At 40.4% G+C, this 24,819-nt stretch overlaps 1 protein-coding gene across 2 annotated transcripts in view; it reads left to right on the forward strand.

Annotated features, from left to right (window-relative positions):
* The first annotated feature begins 520 nt into the window (after positions 1 to 520).
* Positions 521 to 24,819, forward strand: part of gpr158a (G protein-coupled receptor 158a) — an 87,645-nt gene continuing 63,346 nt past the window's right edge. For both annotated transcript variants that reach the window (XM_063483345.1, XM_063483344.1), the window contains exons 1-2: positions 521 to 1,748; positions 17,731 to 17,836. In XM_063483345.1, the coding sequence (XP_063339415.1) occupies positions 871 to 1,748; positions 17,731 to 17,836 (984 nt within the window). In that variant the 5' untranslated portion in view covers positions 521 to 870. The remainder of the gene's footprint in view (positions 1,749 to 17,730; positions 17,837 to 24,819) is intronic.

Raw genomic sequence — 24,819 nt, forward strand, 5'->3', positions numbered from 1 at the left:
TCATGAATCAAATTGTATTTAATAAAGCTTTCCCCTCACTGATGACAGAAAAAAAAATCTTAGTCTCCGTCAATTGATCTAAAATTAAGTGCTTAATTGTGATAAATCGGCTGAGGGTGACTTTGTCTGTTTCAGCGTCGGACAGCTCCTTCAGTGCTTCATCGGTTTCAGCGCCGGACAGCTCCTTCACCGCTCCACCAAACACCGCTCCGAGATTGACAGAAGAAGCGGCCACACGCGGATCAATGGCGCTCCTGGAGCCCCTATGAGACGACGAAGACGACGGGCTTTGAAAGCGCACGGATCCTGATGTTGCTTCTTCGTGGCTTTTATAGGCCTGCTTAATGCTTGCTGTGGTCGGAAGAGGGCGGAGTGCGTTTGCCATCCAAGTGAGAAGCTCCTCGACTCGGTGCCTCCTAAAAAAAGCATATAAATATAATAATAACCGCCCCTTACCCCTCCCTCCTCCTCGTTTTGATTCAGTCTGTGTAGCCTACACGCAGAAGGAGAACGTCCGCGGCACAGCAAAGCCGACACAATCTTGTCTACAGTGTGTGAAAGAGAGGGAGAGAGAGAGGTGGGGGGAAACAGCTGCAAGCGGATACTCAACATCAACAAGCTGTATGAGGCATCTGTGAGGAAGGAGAAGGCATTTGACGAGGGAAGGGGTTCCTGGCGGGTTTCCCTCTTTTTGTGATTTCAAGAACAGAGGCGTGGAGCTCAGAAGAATATCCTACAAGTGGTGAAGCGATGGTTTAGCGGGGCAATTTGATAGGTTCTCTGTGTTTTTTCTACAGCACACTCGCCCGACGACACTGTTAATTCCGAGCAGCAATCCCCCAAACATCTGTGGTCGCTCTCTGGAGGGAGATGGCTGTTTTCCGGCTGTCGCTGCTGCTGCAAGTTGGATTTGTGATCGGATCAAACCATAAATACGCGGAATGGTCAGGGCACGGGGAAGATATCGGGGCACGGGAGGCGATTCACGGCGCTCAGACGCACCGCTGGCAGCTGGCGCATCTCCGTGCGCCTCATCACGCTGCCGGGGAGACGGCGGAGCTGCCGCAGAAGACAGACGAGCTTCTCCCCAGGGTCGTCACGGCTTTTTTACACACCGGGGACTCGACCACCTTAAAGCATGCCAACTGCTCGCGAAAGTACGAGCTCACCTCTCTGCGGGGAAGGTCACACGCTACCCCGCATTACTCCATGAGCAGCGTGCTGGATACGGTGCTGCACGCCACAAACTTCCTCAACATGATCCTGCAAGCCAACAGGTCCAGGGAGCACAACCTCCGGCGAGACATTGAGTGGTACCACGCGTTAGTCAGGAGTATACTGGAGGGAGACGCCAAGATTCACCGGGCGGTTGTTACTTTTAGCGGGGATTCATCCTTCCCGGGGCCCTCGGTGCTTCTTCAAGCCACCAGGGCCGGCGGTGAAATAGTACTCCAAGACCTCTCCAGCATGGCCCACCGACATCTGCACAACCGCACGGCAGAGACAGAGTGGTACCACGAAATAAAAGACAGGAAGAACCCCAATTTCCATAAAAGAGTGCTGAGCCAAGATTTCAGATCGGTGGACAATTTAGTGAAAAGAGGAGAGAGTTTTATTCCGGACAAGACGCACGTCAGATGGTCTGCGCCCTACTTGGAGTGTGAGAATGGGAATTTTGTTCCCCGTTGGCTTTTGACCTTATCTGCTGCCTTCTATGGCCTGAAATCCAACCTGGCTCCTGAATTCAGGTAAGCACAGAGGGTCCAAACCTGAGCTATGATGTGGAGGAACACAATATATATGCAACACTGTATATTTCTTTATTACCCTTTAAAACCACATTTCCAAAGCCTAACACAAATGTGCAGCGCTTTCAGTTTTTCAGCAGAACAATATATTTATGTAACAATGACTTTTTTTTGTCAACCTAAAGGTGTGCTCAGGTGAGCTTAGCCTCCACTACATCTCCAAACCTGGATAAAGCTTTATAAGGTGATCATACCTGCCCACTAGCCTCCTCTTGTTACATGAGGGTGGGGGTGGTGGGGGTGGGGGGGTTTCTTCTCTCCTCCAGTCTGACAAGACGGCGGGATGCTAAAAATAACCCAGGGTGTTACTTGATGTAACAGCGGTGGAAACCTCTGGCTGCAGGCCCTAATTCATTTTTCAAACTCACAGGGGATGCACTTAGGAAATGCCTTGTGCCCTTTCTTTTACCTTCTTCAAGAGAGGAGGCTGTTAAATCTGCTATGAGTTCCGTAAGAAAAACAAGCTCAGCAGCATCAGCAGCAGCAGATAAGGATATTTGGTTGAATTTCTCCAAACCATAAAACCTCCTCGGCTGCAGCTCGATGCTATAATGTGCCATGTTTTATTCCAGCAATAGTGACATGCACTGAAAGAGTCAAGTGTTAAAGCTCCATAGGATCCCGACTAACATCTCCTCAATGAATATTTAATCCAGATCACTAGTTGTGTTTGTACTGCCTTCAATGAATCTTTAATTGATACACTCTAGTTGCTCACAGGCTGGCACGGATTGCAAATGAGCAAAAACCTGCAGTGATTATCCTGTAATAGGCTATCAGCTACCTGGTGTTATCCCACACTAAATCCTCTCAGAGCAGCTTCACAGCAAAGCTCAGACTCCCACTAAAGCAACCTGAAGTCAAACCTGTCTGACGCACCAACTCTAGTTTATTAGTGAAACCAGACTTTTTGTTTGGAGATTTTTTTGTCCCCAAAGGATCTGAGTTACAGACATTTTTATTAAACCAGTTCAGCTAAAGCCTTCCACATAACCCACTGCAGGCGATGTATAGGTATTTGTATTGTGTGAAATCCCTGAAAAGCTGTCTGTAAAGAACAGGAAAGAAACAGGAAAGTGCAATCTATACCATAATTTACAGTTAAGTGTTTTACCAATCAAAATATTTACATTTTAGTGCTTTTCTTGGTTCTTGGAGCATTGAAATCTTCTAAATATCTCCTCATACTCTTAAAGTAGATATGTAACACTACATGTATAAAGGTTAATTTACACGGCATTTGTTCTCTGCACCCTAACTGATGAGGAAAAATCAGAGTGTCGGACTTCAGCTTGTCTGTCTGGTGAACTGTCAGTGCACCTGACTCAAACAGGCTCTCCCCCACACAGTCCTCATTTAGAAAATGCTCTAAAAACCCTAAAATTATGGCCAGTAGCTGGATTTTCCCATTTCAGTGCAGCTAGCAAAACAGTGAAGAACCACTTAATGCTAAAGAGACTGAAAGTGAACAGTATATCCCATTTATTTTTTAAAATTATTTTAATTATTATTGATATTTATTTATTTTTTACAAAAACTCATAGCTACAGTCAGTTGCAGTCCAAAAGTGGCCTCCTTAGACTGCTTTTTAGTTTTTGTGTCCTTATTTTCCACTGAGGTATCGGTTCTGACACTAATTAGGTAACAAAGTGTAAGAAAAGAATGCAAAATGAAGCACAAATACTTTTGTGTGTGTGTGTGTGTGGGTGGGGGCTTGTTTCAGACATTAATATAAGTTAAATATAAATATTAAAATAAAAAGTAAAGTCTCCCTAAAAAAAGAGTAAAAATAAGAAAAACTAAGGAGCTTTAAATATTCAAAAGTTAAAGCGCATAGGTTTGTGCTATTAAAGAACGGATTTAGTCTATTGGTTAATTCCACAGTTTTCAACTGCAGCGCTGTTAGTTGGTCTTAAACCAATGATGGACTTCGTGCCACTCCAGACTGCCCTCATGTTGGTCTGCTGGATTCTCCTGTAGTTGTCCATGTCCTCCTTGATGGATTTCTTTAGGATACTTTAAGCTTCTCTCTCCTCCTCCATATTGCCAGCTCTGAAGGTCCTCGTTTTCCTTTTAAGGAGTGCTTTGGTGTCCTTTGTTACACATGATTTGTTGTTGTTTCTTTGGAATTATGGAGTCGGTGCAGAAATTTATGTAGACTGATCAATTTTACGCGCCCATCAATGTCCTCTCACTACGACTCACAGAGGGCTGGCCAATCATTCACCTCAGGGCGGCCTGGCAGGGCCACAAAAGCATCCTATGACCATCTACTCACCGTCCGTGTGGTCAGAGGCTGATTCTTGACTAGAGGGACACAGTAGATGGGTGAGGCGAATCAGGTTGCGATTTGAGCTACCAAGCAGGGTGAAGGAGGAATAGTATTCATCCTTAACATTTGCATACAGGAGATCTGTTGTTCTTTCATTTCTCCTCACATAAATATGTGAGAATAGTCTTCTCTCAAAAATGGCAGGATCCTTTTATGCATGTTGCTTTTCTGATTAATACCAAGCCATATTAAATCAAGCCACATAAGCAGTTGTAATCTTCAATTGTGTACTTTCAACTGCATTCAGTGAGGTTCAGATGAATTTTGCAGACCCAGGCTAGTGGTTTAACCCTGGTTTCAGTCTTCACTGGCTTCTTGCAGTGGCTTCATATACACCAGGCATGTCCAAAGTCCGGCCCGCAAGTAATTTTATAAATTGAATAGAATATGGCCCGCACTTCAACTTTTGCTTGAGTGTATTGCACTTCTTAGTTTTAACACCAGGGGGAGCTGCTGTTGATCAAGGCAGTTGCTCCACCAAAAAGGACAATCACAGAAGAAGTGTACCCGCAAGTTACTAAACATGGCAGAACCAAAGAAGCGAAAGGTAGAAAGTGAATGCAGAAAATTTCAGACAAGGTGGGAGAGTGAATATTTCTTCAAAGAATTCAAGGGGAAGTGTGTCTGTTTGATTTGCACTGAAACTGTGGCAATTATGAAAGAGTTATTATGAAACCAAACATCAGGCCTATGCATCCTACACTGGTACCGAGCGAGAGCAGAAAGTAAAGCAAATGCTAGCTCTCCTGCGAGGTCAGCAACAGTATTTTTTTTCGTGCTCAAATTGTCCAGGAAAAGGCTCCAATAGCAGCTATGAGGTCGCCCAACTCATCGCAAGACATGGCGAGCCTTTTTCAGATGGAGACCTCATAAAACACGGCCTCGTTAAAGTCACCGAAATAACGTGCCCGGAAAAAGTGCAGGACTTCAACAACGTCAGCATGTCCAGAAATCCAGTTGTGCGATGCACTGAAGACTCGTCAGCCAACATTAAACTGCAGCTGTTTGATAAAGCTGTGCTTTTGATTTTTACTCCATCGCATGTGATGAGAGCGCTGATGCCACAGACACCGCACAGCTGCTAATTTCTTTGCGGGGAGTGGACGAGAGCACGAGCACTTTCGGTGAGTAAAAATGTATTCCACAGTACCCGTGTGTTAATGTGCAGGTACACGTGCTTCAAATATCAATAATGCGCATCAATTCTGTCACTAGCCTGCTTTTGCGCACCGCTTTCTTATATGCGTTTTTCTTGTTAACACACAGAGTACACACCGCTGTGCACAGCGCACGCACACGCAAGTCAGCTGATCTCATCTGATGCAGATCTGCTCCTTGGTCAGGTGACATTTGTCCGGATTTTTGCCATGAGTGGCGATCAGCACCGCAGCTGGATGGCCCGATTTACATACCCAGCGCAGCTGATACTCACCAGCATAATTCACTAAAATTATATGCACTCCTGTTATTAAGTCCAGTTCAGTCTGTTAATGGTGATAATCGTTTCAAACGAACGTTAATAGGTGTGTTGCTAAGCCTAATAACTTAAATAACAAACTTGAAATGTACCCGTCCCATTTTCCCCTTTATTGTTTTTTCTCTGTGCTGTAAATCTTCTGTCTAAGAAGAAATCTGAGGCTGCTGTTCAGAGAATGAGCTACCAAAGCTTTTTCTGAATAAACCAATAAAGATCCATTTATGGAAAACTGTGATGAAGGCAGTTTTGTCTTTAATTATATTCAACAATATAACACATTTGACCACTTTTAAGTGATTTTTAATACAGTAAAGTTAAGGTTATATACCTAATTTCTAGTAAGTGGCCCAGCCCCTCCTATATTTTTATGTATGTGGCCCTCAGCGAAAAAAGTTTGGACACCCCTGATATACACTGTGCAATGCGACTTGTGATAGAAGGGAAGATATATATTTCCAAAAGTGTTGAATTATCCCTGTAGTAATGAAGTCAATGCTCACTAAATCTCATCAGGTTACACTTTTGCCATGAGAGGATCTCAAAGACTGCATCAAATGTGTGCTGATTCAAGTTAAAATATAACAGGACACATGGAGATGAGATGAATAGTCCTAGGAGAAATATTGCAGTAGAACTTTTAAACCTCTCACTACCCTTTCTGTCTGGTTTCCTTCTCTCTCTCCTGTTGACCCAAATGTTAGAAAGAAATTTAAATTGTTAACAAAGGACATGCTGTTCTCATTAATCACTGAAAAACTTGAAAAACTTGATAGTCACGGCTTGATTCCTGTGTACCACTTTGCTTTGAAATACATATTTTGCACAGTCAAGCTCTTCTTTTTTTCCACGTTGTCATGCCCTTTTTCCAGGCCTCGTTTGTTTCTTTCCTCACAGCCCTCTTTCTGACGCTTGTATCAGAGTAGCAGGCGGCTCACCCTGCATCCTCCCAGCGCCTCAGCAGCCTGCCAGATAAGAAACAGGAGAGGAAGGGAAGTGCTGGCTAATATAGCTGCCTCAGACATCAGTTCTCCTCCGCTTCCCCTACAGATGAATACACAATCAATACAACAATGAATTAATAATGAAAGATGTAGAACAACAACCCTGCACGGGCTGTCCTTATTTCCAGCCTCAGTCACTTCCTCTTTGGGGTGATGATGTTGCAAGAAGCAAGGTGACTTGTTTGGACTTTTTCGTGCCTCTGGCATATGGAAATTAACACAAACCGAGACTCCCCCCCACCTCGCCCCTTTTATTTGTTGAACGTGCAGGTGCTAAACAACTTATGTGACTTGTCGGAGCAGAAATGTGCGGACGTTCGTTTGCGATAGATCGACCTGTTGTTTCTGCAAAGGTGCAAGAAATCGCACCTCTCACACTTCGTTTCTTTCCTTTCCAGTCTGTCTCTTCAGCTGCACTCAAAGCACAGGGGAGACAGCTTAGCCCGCACAGAGAGGACTGGCTGTTTCCAAGTGTGCAGTGTGTATCTGTGTGTGTGTGTGTGTGCATGTGAGCGTGTGAATGCCATTGTTGGAGGTTCAGACATTCTTCAGGATGACACTTTGTAGTCCTAATTGGCAGATCACTCTAACTTCAGATAGAAACTCATGACAGCAGAGGCACAAATAAAGAAAAAAGTGTTAGAACAAACAAAAGAAAGTAAGGGAAGGAAAGTGAGGCAGGCGCATTACTTCAAGCTCACCTTTCACAACTCAGACCTTAATTGCTTTGAGGCTGGAGCTCAGGCAGTTTCACCGGCAGCAGCAGGAATAAGGGAGATTAAATTAAGCTTAAAAGCAAAACTAAATGGTGAAAAGTATGCATTTTCAGCTTATCTCTCAAAAAGGCCAAATAAGTTCTAACTATATGCAGGATCCTCTACGTTTTTGCTTTGCCTCTCATTTTACTATTCATGCAGCTCTGTCTGGACAGCCCGAGTGCTTTGTGATACCCAGCATCTAACAGAGTGGGAGGCCTGGAGCTCCAGGAGGAGCCAGCAGCATCTGCTTCCATGGACTCCATCCAGAAACAAATAGGAAGAAAACCCCACAATTCCCGAGGCTAAATGCAATAATGTTTGATGCTAAACTGAGATGAAAGGTGGTAGGAGTAAAAAAAAAATGCATCCAAGAGGTAAATTAGATTTGCAGCTAAGCATACCAGCAAGGAGAAAACTAAACTGTACACACAGGAGGAAGCTTTTAAACCCGATGAGCAAAAAACGAGTCCGACCTTGTAGATTTTCCATTGAGTGCGACCTGGAGGAAGCAGGGGTTAAATATCCCCGAGGCACTGCTTCTCTTACTGCTGACGTCAGTGGTACTCCGCTGCTCAGTAAGGTGGCCTGTCAAAGCCTTCAGCCAGTAAATGTCAACATTAAGGAAAATCGAGCTACTCAGGTATTAAAGAGTGCTGTTTGGTAGGATTTTTTTTGCTAATAACTATGTAAGGTTATCATTTATGACCTGGTCTAACAGAGTAAGAACAGAGTGCTGTGCTGCGTTTGGAGAATTTATAAAGATTTGGATTGTTGTTAGATTCTGTAAATTGACAAAAATACAGGAAGATATTACAGAAGATAACTTGTAATAAAGATGACAATTACAATGAGAACATAACCCTCAGCGAAGACGACAAACAGAAGGAACTGCAGCTTTAGGATAGGTGATATGTAATACACAGAAGTGCTGCAGCTGGTCCTTTGGTGTATCTCCCCAATATTTCCATGGAAGAATCACTCCACTTTCATCTTGTCTGTCAGGAAAATGTTCATGTTTGTACAATTTGGTATATATTTTTACATAGAAAAGAAAGGTACCCAGAACTGAGTACTTCATTCAGTAAATCTGTACTGTAGCTCAAATGCTTTATGATCATTTATCATCATTTATTCATGATCGCTAACATACCTCCTTCTGACTTTGGGTTTGGTCATTGGAAGAAGGGTTTTAAAGGGGCAGTTCACTGCAAAATTCATCAAACTATTCCTGCAGTGTTATGAATCTAGATTGCTTTGGTGTGATTTGCACAGTTATGGAGATATAGGAGAATTACATGGCACTGGTGGTAGTCAATTAACCAAAAATACATTTAGAAAAAACTCAGCAGCAATGTCTCTTTCCACAAATTATGACTTGGTTAGTTAAAAAAAGGTGGATGTGGACAGTAGGAAAAATAGTTCCTATATTCAACCTGCAACATATTTATAAAGTATCCAGTGGTGATTTATGGAAAGAGACGTTGCAGCTGTATTTTGTTGTTGTTGCTTTGAGCACCACAAGGCAAGAGTCATTTACTTCCATTATATTCAAGAGAAGGTAGACATCTCTACAGCAAATATATTTCCAAAACTGGGGACTCACACCAAAACAATCTCGATGGATAAACAGCGCTACTAGCCAGAGGGAGAAAAAAAATATACAGAAATTGGATTTTGGGGTGAACTGTTTCTTTAATGACACGAGCATACCAACTATAAGAGAAAGTGCCAGCACTCTGAAGAAGAAGCAGTCTTTATTCGCTTTCTGTCACAGCCACTTCCCCACAGGCGCTGTGTCTTTTTTGATGACCAGAGACAGGACTCAATAAAATAACCCAGGTTGCACTGAAATGATGGTAGACAAGCAGCATCGTGCCCGGCGGCTCGACTCACATTTTCTACGTGTCCTGTCAGCTTAATGCATTTCCATCACGTAAGGGACATTTTCCTTGAGAAAGCTGCACGGGTTCCTGCATTGTGATGGTTCCATGGCATAATGCACAAATTGTGCCCTTCTAAAAGGACAGCACCGTGTTCTTGCCGAGACCCGGAGTAGGAGATATGTGCATGCAAGTTCATGCAGGCTTGCAACTCCTTTGGCTACACTGCTAAAGGATGACTTTTACGCTTTTGTGTTTTCATCTCTTTTGCATTATCTTTGGTTTAAGGGAATGTTTTGCTTCAGTTCCAGACAGTATATGAATACTTCCATTGTTCAAAGTTGCACTTTGTTACATGTAGCACAGGTCTGCTCAAGATGTGTTATGTAAAAATACTCAAAATATTTACCTACATTAGGTGAGGGTGCCACGTGGATAGAGCATGCAGAAGGCAGTGTACAGCATGCCCACCGATTAAGTCATTGGACTTTAACCTCCACAGAATAATCAAACACTGATTTTTTTTTTTTTTTTGCTAGAGAACTGGGTGGTTAAATATCATTTAATTTACAAGCACCAGTTTCAGCTTCATAACAAGCATCTGGCAATGTGTATAGTTGTGATGTGCAGTATTTATGAATCATTACCAGTGTTTTTTTTTATCAATAAACCTTGCAACTGTACAATAACTATCCAGATAACTGTCTATAAAGCAGTTTTAAAACAATCAGTAAACTTTTAAACTATTGATCACTAGCTTCTTAGCTAACTAAATGAAGCGATAGTGTCTACACATCTGAAACAAGGTGCTTTATGAATTTATGGTACCTTCCAGTTGAGTTATATTTACCCTGAGAAGGGTAGATATTGGAACCCAAATTCTTGTGTCTTGAGTTTGACCTTGAATTTTTTGGCAACAGTTAGCTGTGCTAAGCTATCAAATCTTGGATAAGTCTGTCTACAGAGGCAAATCTTCTTATCATCTTAAAATGATAGCAGTTTTTTAGGGTCTTGTACTTGGATAAACACTACAAATAGACCATTTTAGCCAATTGGTAGGTGGTTACTAGGCAACATGATGACATTATAATATCTGATATGTATAAGAACCTTTAGGGGTCTAAACTGTACCCATGTGCCAAATGTAATTGCTCAGCTTCTGATTGTGTAGGAGGAGCTTGTAGTAAACATTTTAAATTTTAACCCTGCACAATGAAAAGAAAGGACTTAAATATATTAAATATGTTTTTTATTCTTTACACATTTAGTTAAAAAATGACTGAAAACGTTTTGTGACTAAGAAAATGTTAGCTAGCAGTTAAACATGTTCAAACAAAGAAATTTTAGTATTTGAAAGAATAGGAGTGAAAAAATAAGAGCATGTAGGAAACTGAGAAATTAGCTGTAACTGTAAATTAAAGACTTAAGCAGGGGTGTCGAACTCCAGGCCTCGAGGGCCGGTGTCCTGCCGTTTTTAGATCTCACCCTGGGTCAACACACCTGAATCAAATGATTAGTTCATTACCAGGCCTCTGGAGAACTTCAAGACATGTTGAGGAGGTCATTTAGCCTTTAAATCAGCTGTGTTGGATCAAGGTTACATCTAAAACCTGCAGGACACCGGTCCTCGAGGCCTGGAGTTCGACAACTGTGACTTAAGGTATCGCAGTGCTTATATGCAATGAACACTTACACCAGACAGCTGTTAAGTGTAAGTAACATTTCACATTTGGTATTCTATCAATTTCCCATTGTTTTAACATAACTAAACATTTTTTAAAGTAGGTTTGTTTCAGGTCTGTGCAAGGCCCTAAACTAGCTAAAGTTTTTATTTATTGCAGCATCCTGTCCTGTGACTAAACAGGCTAATCAGTTTCAGAGTCTATTTTCTGCTTTGAGACCTATAGCTCAAAGCGTATGAAATTCAGTGTTCACTGATGAATACATCTAAGACTGACTTGTAACAAAGAGGACACAGGCAGGCCTTCAATGCAAGCATCTTTTGATGAATATCCTTTTGTGAATATAAGCTATTATGCAGATATATCTACAGTCAGCTTCTTAATGTTTGTGCAGCTAACATTAGCTCAGAAAGAGTCAGTCAGAAAGACTCCTGCTGGTGGGATGCTCCTCTCTTTGCTGGCCTGGCCTTTAGACCCACAAAGAATGGAGGATGAAAGGAGAAAGCACTCTGTTTCCTTGGGCACCTCTATCTCTTGCTCTCTGTGATAATCCTGTCTTTATGCCCGAGGGCCTTGATGGCCACCATGATGGCTCTGCCACATGCTCCTCGCTGCTGCTCTCAATTACGACCCAGTCTTTGTGCAACACATACCCAGTCAACACCACCGTTTCCAACATTTTCTTCTTTCTTTTTCCCCCCCAAAAGCCATTTTATACACCATATGTCCTCTTTGACTGGGAAGCTAAAGGTTGCCTGGGGAGTTGGGAGCAGAAGGGGGAAAAAAGAGAAGCCGACTGCAGACTATTTTCCTCTTTGTGCAGACTCACTTTTCAAATGCAAAACCTAAGCAAATGTAACCTAAGCTGCCACTGAAACTAACGGTTTCATGAATCCTCCATCACAAACAAATCGGCGTATTCTTGTGCGTCTGCTGTGTTTCAGTGCGACATTTCCAATCCTTATTACATAACAGAGAATTGCAGGTAATTTCTCACACGAAACAACCAGCAGTGCAGGAAAAAGCAGCGAGGTCAGTTTGCCCCAAGGCAGGACCAGAGCAGCAGTTATTAATAACAGAGGTACAGGCAAAGAGAGCATTGCACTCACCTGGTGTCCACTGGGAACTGGGAATAGTAAACCGCCTCTTATACACCTGGAGAACATGCCAGAGCAGCAGTATTTGTGTATGCGTGTACATTATTATTTTTTATTGCTATTTTGATAACATGTATATTTTTTTTATTTTGTTTTTTTGGGACAAACAACTAGTCTATTCATGCACAGGGAAACACCAGTGCAACACATCCCCAAGTTTTAGCTGCTTGTTTTGACCCTGGAGCTTAGCGTGGATTACCAGATGGACAAAGACTGCTGTAGGCCTGCAGAGCCTCCACAATGTCTCATGCTGTGTGTCAGTTGTGGTAATTTGATTTGTTTGGAATCCCGGCATTAAATGAAACCATCAAGGCTTGATGCACCTGTCTTACTTTATGACAGGTGGGGTAACCTTCTGTCCCCGAGTACCCTGAATCTGTTTAGTGGAAGAAAATGGAGGGAGGGATAGTTAATTTCTTAATAGTAAGTAAGATGTCCATAGTAAGTTGATATCTTTATATTAGGCCAAAAAAGATTTGGTTGTTGTGATACAATATTAGATACCATGTTTGGAACAGTAACTTATTCTAAGGGTTGCTTTATTAATGTGTAGTAATATTCCCTCCTGTTTATTTTTGATATTTCTGTGATTTTCTTTTTCATTTCATGTTGTATTGTTTCAACTGAGTGTGTCTGTGTCTGTGCGTGTGCGTGTGCGTGTGTGTGTGTGTGCGTGTGCGTGTGTGTGTGTGTGCTGAAGAACTCTTGTGTTCGAGGACTCAGATGCAGGAAACTGGGACACAATGGGAATCTTTCATCCAAAACGGGCAGTACTCTCGCAGTGAAGAACTCAGTGAAGCGACTATTTCCAGCAAGGGACTTACAAAAGTCCAGAAACAAGCAAAGGTCATACATGAGGAAGAGATTTAACATGAGAAAGGGGGAACTGAAGGATAGCTAATGTTGTACATACTGGGTTTCTATCCACTCAAAGTCAGCCAACCAAAAATCAAGAATTGCCTGGCTCTGTTTGAATTGTCCAGTTTTTCACTCATATGGCATTTGGACTAACTAGGGAACAAGTGCAGACAGGTGATGATACATTTGCTCTAGATATCTGTCACCAAAACAATAGCAGAACATCTGCATCATACTTGGGGCCAGGGATACCTCAGCATTGCTATTTCTGAATGATTGCACAGTGCAATTGAAACTTATCTCCCCACAGCATTTAAATAAAAATGATAAGAACTGTATCTGCTCACAAAAGCATAATAGAACCTGCGTGGTGCGTGTGATGATTTTGTAGTGCACTACAGTGGAAGTTTACAGATGAGATTTTGAGCACCACTATAAAATGGTGTGGGCATGATACAGGGCACTATATGGTGAACAGGTGGACAGTTTAAACACACAGATGGAAATAATAAGACTGTAAGCAGGTTACAGAGGAGGGTCCTGTGATAAAGCTGCTAGTTCTACCTGTGTTTTCTTCTGCTATGACATTCTGAAATATCCACAGTTTTTTTTTAACGCTTATGGATCAGTAAATTTTGCCTTTCCTTTGGTACCTGCTGCTTCTCCCACTTTCAGTTTGTCACAGGTGCAGTTTTTTTTATTGCATTCTGTCATTGCTTTTTTTTTTTTGTTAAATTACATAAACCATGAACTCTGTCTTTTATTCTCCCCAAAAAGTGATACGTCAACACTGACAGCGTCTTCTGCCACCTGCTGTTTTGTGTATTGTTTAGTTACAGCAAGACATGGTTCAACCAAGGTGTTACTATGGAAACCACACTTTTGCCTGGTCTCAAAACTGAGCAGTATGGGACAAGGTGTTTGTATGAGTTCCAGCTCATGTGAGCACAGAGTATGCCAATTGCCATCTAGGACTAGGTTGCTAATGTATGAAGCCATAACTAATTTCAAATTAGTCATCAATCTAAACTACATAGAGATTTGTAACCTTTATAATATATCTTATTATTTAATTAGTTTAGTCTGTTACTCTTACTACGTTGGAGCAACTGTAACCCACATATTTTCCTTAAGAATTATTCAAGTATTCTGATTCTGATAATTAGTAGTTGGTGCACCTCTACTGTATGATATGATGGAAACCACAGAATCGTACCAAATATCTGATCAAGTACTCTTTTACATACGTGTTTGTCGTCTGTCAAAATGCCTTATTATTAACGTTAAATTACAAAAACAAGTAGAATAAGATGTGAAGAGGGTTGTTCATTTAAATAACAGTGTTCTCCAGACCATGACACTTTAACAAAGTGGCACCAGGGGCAAAATGCATTAACAAATCATTGGGCACTAATTAAAGCCTTAATAGCCAATGATCATTAGTTGAAATTTTCATCATCTACACCCTGAAACAGATCTCTGTCATGAATCACCAATCAGCCACAACACTAAAATAGATGAGGTGAATAGCTTTGCTAGCATAGCTCCTGCCAGTTAAAATTTAAAGCCAAATTCTGACGTGTAGACAACTGAGGTTTAGAGCATACCCAAAAGGTCTTGTGGGGTATTTTTGCTATAAAGTGATTGTAGCTCAGGAGGTTGAGCAGATCATACACTAACTGAAAGGTTTGTGGCTGATACTACAGAAGAAATTCAGAGGTGTTGTAGATTTCATTGATGGTGTCATAGTTATTTTGGCAGAATTAGGGGGATTTCTATTAGGCAAGTTGTTTTAATTCTCTGATGAACTCTGGGGTTGACTGTGGCTCAGGAGGAAGAATGAGGCATTTACTCATCAGAAAGTTAGTGGTTGAACATTGGCTCCTCTAATGTGTATGTTCTTGATCTTGCAAATGAGCCAAGTTTTGGCTGATTGTGCACCACTCAATTTTTGTAACCTCTGACGTTTTGCTGTAGGTAAAGTAAAACTGGAGTTCATGGTGTGATGATGTCACCTTTAGTGTACAAAGCCCGTAGTATAATGTTATAATAATGGCCCGCAGGTATAATGGGACCCTGTTTAGGCAAGATACTAAATACTAAAAGTGGTTTGGCATAAAAAAGAGACTTGAGTATGAATGTGTATTAATAGACAAATGAGGCTTGTATTAAGAAACCACCATCCCATCGTTTCAGGAGAAAGGCAAAACAGACTTTTTTGGGAAAAAAAAAGTTGTATTTGATGTTGTGTCAGTATAAAAAAGATACAAACTACTTAGGTGATTAATGCGGGGGTATATGATGTATATCCATACTAAAGTTCAGGGTCAAGAGTTTAAAATCTACACCAGCGGGTTTTTTTTGTTTTTCTTTAAACGCAGAACACAAATCCTGGAAACTGGGAGACCAAAGTTTCCTGTTAATCTTATAACAAAATAAACCCAGTGTGAATGTCAGTGTTCAAACGAGCATCAAAGGAGTTAAAGGTCAGTGCAAAGTCAGCCGCTGATTTATTTGCAGGGAAGCAGCTGCAGGTTTTGCCTGATTAAACAGATAACAGCGCTGATTCGCCCGCTCACTTCAGAGCAGGGTTTGTGTTTATATTCATCCTGATCAAATAACAAAGTGTATATTTGGTGATTTTGTTCGAAAGCTACAACGTTCAGTTTTCTTTCCTTTGTGTCGGCTGGTGTTTATGTAAAATGTTGTGTGTGAGAAACTTGAAGGCGCTGAATGCTGGATCAGAGAAATACCTTTTTTCATATGTGCACATTATCTTGGTGTCATGACACTCGTCCTACTGAGCTATAACTCTCCAGAGCATGTCTTCCATAAAGTTTAAAGTCAGTATAGATTTTCTAACAACACTTGCCTCGGGCTGTGCTCCATTTTTAAGTCTACCAAGAGAGAAAACCTGTAAGTGGGCTGAGGTCGCTGAGAGACAGTTTAGAGTTTCTTGTGGATTTGAAGTATTTTGTCAAGCTTGTTTAGTTTTTTTCCTTGTATAGTTACACATATAGTATACAGCATTATGTAACTGTCTGTTGGTTTGTCCTGTGAGCTGCACTTGTGAAAGGGACATATGCCACACCAGTGAAAAGATTTGTCAGAATCAAAGGGGCTGACCTTCAAAATCACACACGGTGACCTTCTCTTCACAGAGCTTCAGAAAGCTAAGTAAGTCTAAATCCTCAACAGCTCCATTAGAAGGTCCGGCCTGGCTCAGCAGGTCGAAACGGAACAAAGAGTCCAGCCTTGCTGAGCCGCCATTGCAGAGTGTCTCGTTGTGATGTAGTACACGGCTAATTGCATCTCTGTCAGACTGATTTCTGTCTTAGGAAGAAGAGATGAGACATGAGGCAGACAAATGACTGTTTTTGCTTTATAACATGTTAGAACCTAATAAAATTTCAGTTAAGATTCCAAGTACAGGTTTGTGCAATTACATGTTGAGGATTTTAAGGTAGTGTAACTCAGCGGTCCCCAACCCACGGGCCACGGACCGGTGCCGGCTCAGTGAGTCGTTTGGTACCGGGACGCGAGAGTTGAGGCTCGGGTGTGAAATTTATGGTTTTCAGGGTTTTTATCGGTTTTTAGGGTTATTTTTTAGAATTCTTATCGTTAACTCAGTTTAATCTTCTTCTTTTTTTTGTTACCAGTACTGGTTTTATTTTGTTGTATCTATCCGCAACACCCTAAAGGCCGGCCCATGAAAATATTGTTGGACATAAACTGGTCCGTGGCGCAAAAAAGGTTGGGGACCGCTGGTGTAACTTAACTGTACTTTTAAGTGAAATTAGTAGGTCAGACAGTACAGCTCATAATGTACTTGCTTTATCTACCTTCCTCAGTTCAACTCTTCTAATTTGAAAAGCTTCTATTTAGAAAACCATTCCAAAAAATCCCGTCTAACACAAATCAATCAATCAATCAATCAATCAATCAATCAATCAATCAACCAACAAAAGGGTAAATGACTTTCTTCAACAGCGGGTTTCAGTTGGCCTTACTAAACTTTGTTTACTCCGTCGTCTTTTTGTTGTTTTCGGGTTTTGATTTCCTTGCAAATATAATTGAGTTTGAACTTCTGTTGAGGTTTTATTGTTGTTCCAAATGTTTCAAGTTTTGATTTTTGTGTTTGTTGAATGTTTCGGTTTTTGTTTTGATTTCTTTATTCTAACAGATTACAAGCTTTATTTTATGTGTCCATTTTTGAGTCTTTGCTTCCTGTTGTTTCTTGTGGTTTTTTGTAATGTCAAGTTTCAGTTTTACATCCTGTGTTTTGGTTCATTTCATTGTTTCTTTTAGTAGTTCCCTCAGTGATTCTTTGTTTTCTTTCTGTTACTTTCTGATTTATTTGAAGATGAGTTTTCTGTCATGTCCTTTGTTAGTTATACCACGTGTGTTCTACTGTCCAATCAGACCTGTGTGTATAAATAGTCCTGTCGTCACAGGGAAGCATCTGTTGTGCTTTCTTTTTTGCACTTGATCTTTTTTCATGTGTGTTGGTTTTCACATTTATATCGTGAACTTTTTCGCCTGAACTAATGGCCTTGTTTTGCGTTGAAACCTCCACACTCTCAACTTTTCTGATATACAATATGCTTAAGAAAGAATGATACAATTTCAAAGTGCTTCAATTCCACAGCTGTTCACCATAACAATCAAAATGCGAAATGTTAGAAAATCATGTAAAGCTCTAGTTGAGTCCAAGAATGAAAACATGGAGGTAGAAATGACCCTAATAGATCTCTTTTAATGTCCTTCCATCTTGCAGGGGAGTGGTTCGAGTGGACATTAATCTACAGGATGTTGATATCGACCAGTGCTCCACTGATGGCTGGTTTGCTGGAACCCATCGATGCAACCTGACCACTATGGAGGTGAGTGTGCCAAGCATAGGGGCTAGATTGATTTGCTCAGTTAAACTGAACTGTAATCCACACCTACTGTGTCACATCTACACAAGGCTCCAAATGGAAAACCAGTAAATCTGTATGTCTTGTGACAAATGTGGGGATCCGATTCACCTTTAATGATACTGCTAACAATATAACCACTAAACTAAAGTGTACAGTGGATACAAAGCATCACTTGATGTTTATCTATGCGAATATATCCCACAGCGTGCCAAGGCTGCAGGGAAGATTTATGTTTTTGTCACACATGAAGCTTTGTTAAAGGCAGCTGCAGCTCGTCTCAGCTATTACCTCTGTCAAGGTTGCGTTGTCATGAAATATGATGTGTTTGTCTGACACTGAATGCACAGCTTTGCATGAAACTAGGTAGACAGAGATGAGCCAAGTCATTTTGTAGCCATTAGCCAACTGATAAAGTACACAGACCCTATTGGTTCAAATCTTGAGGGTTTCCTTCCAGGGTCAAGAAATATATTTAACTCTAAGTATAATTGCCTGGAATTGAGACGGAGGGTTATACTCATGTTCAGCATTGGCAGAGTAGAAAATAGCTCTGGTCATTTTTAAAATGAAAAACGTCTTGTCTCAAGGCCCACTTGGAAAAGATGATAAAATTCTCAGTACTGTTATTTTTAAGAGAATGTCAGACATCCACATTCACCATTTTGAAAACTATTATCATTAAACACTGAAGTTAGGTTTCGGGTCACATAGTCATATTACTTGGCTTGTTTTGGACAACTTTTTGATCTGTAGTTTCTAATTGCACCACTTTATTCAAGTTAGCTTGATTAGCTCAGCATCAGAACGTGGAGAAAACCAAACATCTTATACTAGTCAAGCGTGGTGGTGGAGGGATAGGCTGGTTTTGCAGACATGTGAACTGGGCACTTATTCTGGAGTCAAATATGAGACCATCCGTCCAACAGCTGAAAGTGGGTCATGCAACAGAACAATGATTACCTATTTAAACTTAAGTTATTGCTGGTAAAAGTGGTTCAATAACCTAGTGGATGACCGGTTTAAAATGAGAAAAGTATGAAAATAAAACTCTACAGAAAGTGCAAAAGTAAAGATTTACATTTTCACTAATTAAATAATTAATAATGCCATGTTATGTGCAGGTCATTACATTTTTATTCCTGCTGTTAATTGCAGCCCTTTATTTACCTGTCCTGCTGTCTAGCTAGCAGCTAGTGTCCTGTCCGTTTCAGCCTCACCCTTAAGACTGATAGATTTTGAAGAGGTGCCATAGATCAGGCTGCTTCATAATACATGTGATGTAATGGATTGCAGTGAGCCTCTTTGAATAATTAATCACTCTCTTTGTCTGAGCACTTGCACCTCTCTGTGGACAGTCAATGCCAGAGACATTTGACATAGTGCCTCTGTGTCGGGTGACTGCGAGGAGAGAAATGCTTGGTTAATGGCATGGATTTTAGCCGGGTTTGCGGAATAATGTGTGCTCACACCGCGGGAGCATGTCAGGAGCATGCTTGCTCAGAGCTGAATGATGAAAGCTGTTGTGGTTGTGGCACACTACAGGATGTGTCCTGTGTTGCTTGACAGCTTTATCGTGCGGAGGTGCTCATTATCGTCATGCCTGCTAGATAAACTATGTGGACAGGGAGAGCAACTGTATATGTGGACATACGCTGACCAAGAGCAAGAGCAGCTACAGCCACCTCACTATTAGTCTTTGATGTGGAATGCAGGGGTTGTAATTCATATGTTTTGCAAGAAACAAAAAAGCAAAATCTTTGTATCTGTTAGAGCCTCTATCTGGTCTTAAAGTGCATGACCAGGCAATTTGGGGCTGATAGAGGAAGCATATGTTTCTCGAGCTATTGGTAGAAAGCATGACTGAAGTGTAATCAAGTGTTTTAGGATTTTTTGTGTGGTAATGCTGTAAAAAACACTGAAAGGGTTCCCCTGTATTTGCAAATATGCATTCATTTAGTTTTATTGACTGTTTTTTAAGCTGTACAGGTATTCCCTCTTCATGTGCAGCAATTTGTTGTGTAATGGGTTTCTTTGGGACCATTTTAAGATCCATGTAAGGCGTACTTTCTTTGTTTTATTGGAAACAAAGCACTTTGTTATGATGGTGTTGGGGTTGTTTATTTATGTGCAGCATTCACATTTCTTTTCCACCCTCAGATGCTCTTTATAGCAGCATTTACAGCAAACCCGTCACTACTACTTAGTGTCCTTTATGCATGCATCTCGCCATCATTATTCGCATAACAACTACGACTTCCATGCGTCGCGCATCCGCTGTTTTTCATTTGCATCTTAGGAGCTGCTTAAGTGGCGCCATTCCAGCAATTGAATTTGACAAAATGCAGTCGCTTCCAGCCGCCCTGCCGGATTTCCAGGCCTCTCTTTCCTCTCAAGCTGCTGTTTGTCCAGCCGAGCGTACAGGCAGCCCAAACTCAGATGGAGGCAGATGACATGGATGACTGATCCAACAGGCACGCACACTAAGGCAAAGCACAATGAGGCTCAGATTATTGACAGGAAAAATACAACAACCCCAACAGCATCCAAACCCTGTGGTTATTTGAGGGCAATGCTGTTTTAAAATCTGTCAATATTTGTCTTTGATTCTTTAGTTTTTTTTTTTGATTTCTTATGTTATATTTGAAATATGTTAAGTTCTTGTGTTGTTATTAGGGTTAGGACTTTGTTGAGTTTTAGTCTAGTTTCTGTTTCACCTATGTCTCCTTGTTTATGAGTCTTTTTCTGTTTGTCATGTGTTATCTCCTTATATAGGTTCCCCCTGTGTCTCTCTCCTCTGTGTCCCTTTCCCTCTCTCTGTCTCTTCTGTCAGGCTTGCATGTCCCAGTTCATGTGTCTCCATGTTTCCTGTTTTATTTTGAAAGTATTGTGTTTACATGTCCAGTGTGTTGTCATAGTTGTCATAGTTTAGTTTTTCCCAGTCTAGGTTTTAGTTTTAGTTTTCGTCCCGGTTTGCTGTGCCTTGTTTGTATTCACGTTTTGTGACACCTTAGTTTTTGTCTCTTCCGTGTCTGCTTTTGGGTCCATGCCACAAACGCAACGGCCCGCCCGACGTGACAACTTCATTTTCATTTCACCATTTCTTAGAGATTTCCAAACTGTGTGTGAAATCATTAAACAATACCATTTTGTAGGAAAAAAATATTATTTGACAAATGAATATCAAGATGTCACCAACTGCTGTGCAAGCTGAAGTTGAACTGTGTATGACATAATCTCTGGGGAAGCAACTGAGTGATATGGAAGACTCACAAAATAGCAACCTGCTCAACCTGTTAATACACAGGATTCCTACATAGAGATTGTGAAAAAGGCTTAAGTCACACCTTCTCTGTATTTTCCTAGAAAAAGACCTCTTGCTGCTGATTTTCAATCCAGTTTTGGGTTCGACCGTTATTCCCCTGTTTCCCTTCCATAAGAATGGCTTCTTGACAGCTACACTTCCATTAGGATAATCTCATTTAGGTTAAATGGATCAACTAAAAAGGTCAGATGCATCTCTCAGGTCCTTTGTCAGGTCTGTTAACCCTTTAAAGCCGGTTGGAGCGGACACGCTCCGTTTTGCGTAACTATTTTTAAATCCCTGTAGAACTGCAACCACGTAAGCTAGCACAATAATTTTTTTTGCATATGAAACCGGAGGAGTTGTACTTACATGTTATGCCATTGGCTTGCCCTAGGTCACGGTTTCCTTCCACTTATAGCTTTGCAAAAATTGCATAAAAAGCACTTGCAGCAACAAAAACATAATATTCCAGAAACACTCTTTGCCGATCCGATCAGCTGTTCATAACACTTCCTACGTTGGAACAGACGTCAGCACGAACTATCGCATATCCGCCATTACTTGCCTGAAACCGGAAGTGACGTCATTTTCGCAGAAAATGTAGTTTACCTTCGGGGCCTTATAAGCCTATGCTGGTGTTTTTAAAAGTCATGTTTGACTTCATGCTTTCCTCAATAGTTTCTGGGATACTTAGAACTCAAATTGCACTGCTGGAAATAGTTTATTTTGATGCATATGCTGTTTTTTTGTAAATTTGCATTATAATATTTTTTCTTCGTTTTTCCTGCAGTATATAAAAATTGGTGTATCTCAAAAATAAAACTATGAAGACACTCAAAATAAATTTCCTGTGGTTGGAAACTATTTTGTGCAACTTTTTGCATTTACAGTTTTGAGGGATAAACCTCTTAAATTTCTCTAACTAGAAATATGTGTAAAAAAAACCCCAAAATAATTTTCAATTTGTTTGTAGTTTATTGCACTTTTTTGCAATTTGTGTAGTTATTATGCACTTAATGCATACATATTATTAAAATTTGGGCTATAACGGTTGTATTGATGTATAGCAACTTGAAATGCTCCCAAAAATGGCACTACAGCATGTAAAAATATAAAGATAACTCTGGCGGACTTCTATGGTAGGTCTTAAAGGGTTAAGTCATGACTTTCAGATACCTTTCATCTGCTGTAGACAGATTTTCTTTTTAAGCCTGCCACTTCTTATTTTGTCATTTCTTTTGGCCAATTTCCTAAATTTCTTTAAGGACACATTGCACACCATGCTGAACTATACCAGGTTCAGTGCTAATAGCTTTTTGGAAATCACCTCATTGGTGCAAATATGCTGCACTATGCCTTTTCAAACTATGCTATCTTGGGCGTTTTGTAATAGTGTCAACTAAAGAAGGATAGATGGCTTTTGCACTGTACAGTACATTACTATACACACATTGCCTCAGGAAATATCAGTACTCAAGCACTTAAAACCATAATGCGAAAAATAGACATAAAAGAGGAAAGGAAACAGTACTTCACATAATAAAGTATTTTTACGTATTAATATTTTAATATTTCATTTTATTTATCATAAAAATACATTTTTGTATTTATTTAACATTGATCTGTCATGTTTTAATCATGTACAATGATGCATTTACTGGTGCAGGAAAATAGCACAAGTGATGTTTCCTTATATTGCCGATGAGCTCAGGGTTTTCGATGCAGAAGATTATATGCTAGGCATTACACTTACATCACCATCAGTTTGCAGGAGCAGGCTTGTCACTGTGCTGCTGTCAAAAAAGTAGTATAGCAATCAGTTTAATTATAGACTGCATTTATTTAGCTAGGAGCAAACACTGCAGTTCCTTTGATTAGGGATGCAGGTCTGACTTAAACCAACCATGATGAAACTACACAAATGAACAGAGACGAGCGCGAAGCCCACGGATGATCAACCCCAATCTCACCTTCATTTCCTGTGGAAAAAGTGTACACACTCTTGTTGGGGTTCTCGTCTCTCCTCCTCTCATCTCTCACTAATGGCACTTCCATTAGTGAGTTTCAATGTTCTCCAAAAGTCTAGGACTTTGCTGCCCCGAGGTCAGCTTTCATAAGAGAATGTGGCTGTGGATGATGATGAATGTTTCAATCAATTAGCTTATTGCTGGGAACAAGTGGTGGGGCCCAGGGGGATCATAGCCTGTGAAAGGCAGTGCCACATTACCTGAATGATTACGCCACCCGCTGTAACAAGAAACCCTGACTCTGTTCTGTGCCATTTCTTTTTGAGGGATGCTGAGTAAGATGAGTGACCTCTCACTCAGTTTTATTAACTGGAAATAGTAAAAAAAAAAAAAAAAAAAAGACCTAAAATACAAACACACACAAACCTCCCCCAAAAAAGCACTCCAAGGGCATAAACCTCCACCAAGGCAGCTCAGTCTCAGGGCAGTATTTCCTTTTAAAGGAATAGTATTGCATTTTGTACATATTTGTTTGTTGTTGTCGTTCTTTTTAAATGCACTTTAAATTTGCACTTGTTTCGACTAAAATGTAATATGCAGAGTTTTGTTATTTGCTTTGTTGAAACCCATTTCAGCACACCTGATTTACTTTTATCATGAAGTATTTATTTTATTGTTTTGTAAAATTTATTTAAACATTATTATTAACATGATAAATAGCTCTATATAGCACTCTGACCTTCAGATCAATCTATCAACCTTGAAGGAGAGGTAAGAGGTCAAATGTGACATGATATTGAAAATCTTTATATGGTGTTTTCTATATGTTAACAATATACACCATACTTTAAAGGGTCATCCAGTCTACAAGGGTTTTTATCAATTTTCAACCAATAAGTCATCAAGTTCACCTTGAAGACTGCAGTGGATGTAAGCCAAATTGTAATGGATTGTTAACATGACTCTGCTCTACACCACTACAAGGTTTTATCAGCAAACATGCAAACACTACCAAAAACATAACCTCCTTGGCAAATGTAATGACAGCAACTCAAAGGTTTATATTGGTGTATTATAATATTTTTGTGTCTGGGTTTCATGATTTTTAATTTAAAATTAAAGCTATTATGTGAAATATATATTACTTAATTACATTTATTTTTTATATGAGAAAAAAGGAAATAAACTAAACTAAATTAGTCAGCCAGTTTAGAAGGCTAACTCTGCTTTTTCCTATCTTAACTTTCTTTTCCTTAATTTCTTTTTTTTTTCTTTTTTCTTTTTTTGTTAAAGATATCTCACTCCAGACACTGAAGTAGAAATTCAAGTTGCTGTATGTGCTTGTTTTGACAAGAATTTTAAATGGAACAGGATTTTCAACAAAACTTTTTATTATATCAAAAAATAAATAAATAAATAAGCTTGCCATTTGGACGAGCTGCATCAACCATCCTGTTCAAAACATACGTAGCACATCCATGAAAGCACTCAGAAAACCAAACCGCTGCCTCGGTGACGTTGCAGGGTGATTTTTCATGGCGTTTTGTGCACTCAGCAGCATGTGCGGTTTATTTTTGCCTCACCGTGGTGCTCTGTCTGCTGTTGAAAAGCTGAAATGGTTATTTGTGCTCTGTCTGTTGAATCACTGTTACATCTTGACCTTGGATCACAAG

Source organism: Pelmatolapia mariae, linkage group LG9 (genome assembly GCF_036321145.2).
Source record: "Pelmatolapia mariae isolate MD_Pm_ZW linkage group LG9, Pm_UMD_F_2, whole genome shotgun sequence".
Taxonomy (NCBI): Eukaryota; Metazoa; Chordata; class Actinopteri; order Cichliformes; family Cichlidae; genus Pelmatolapia; species Pelmatolapia mariae.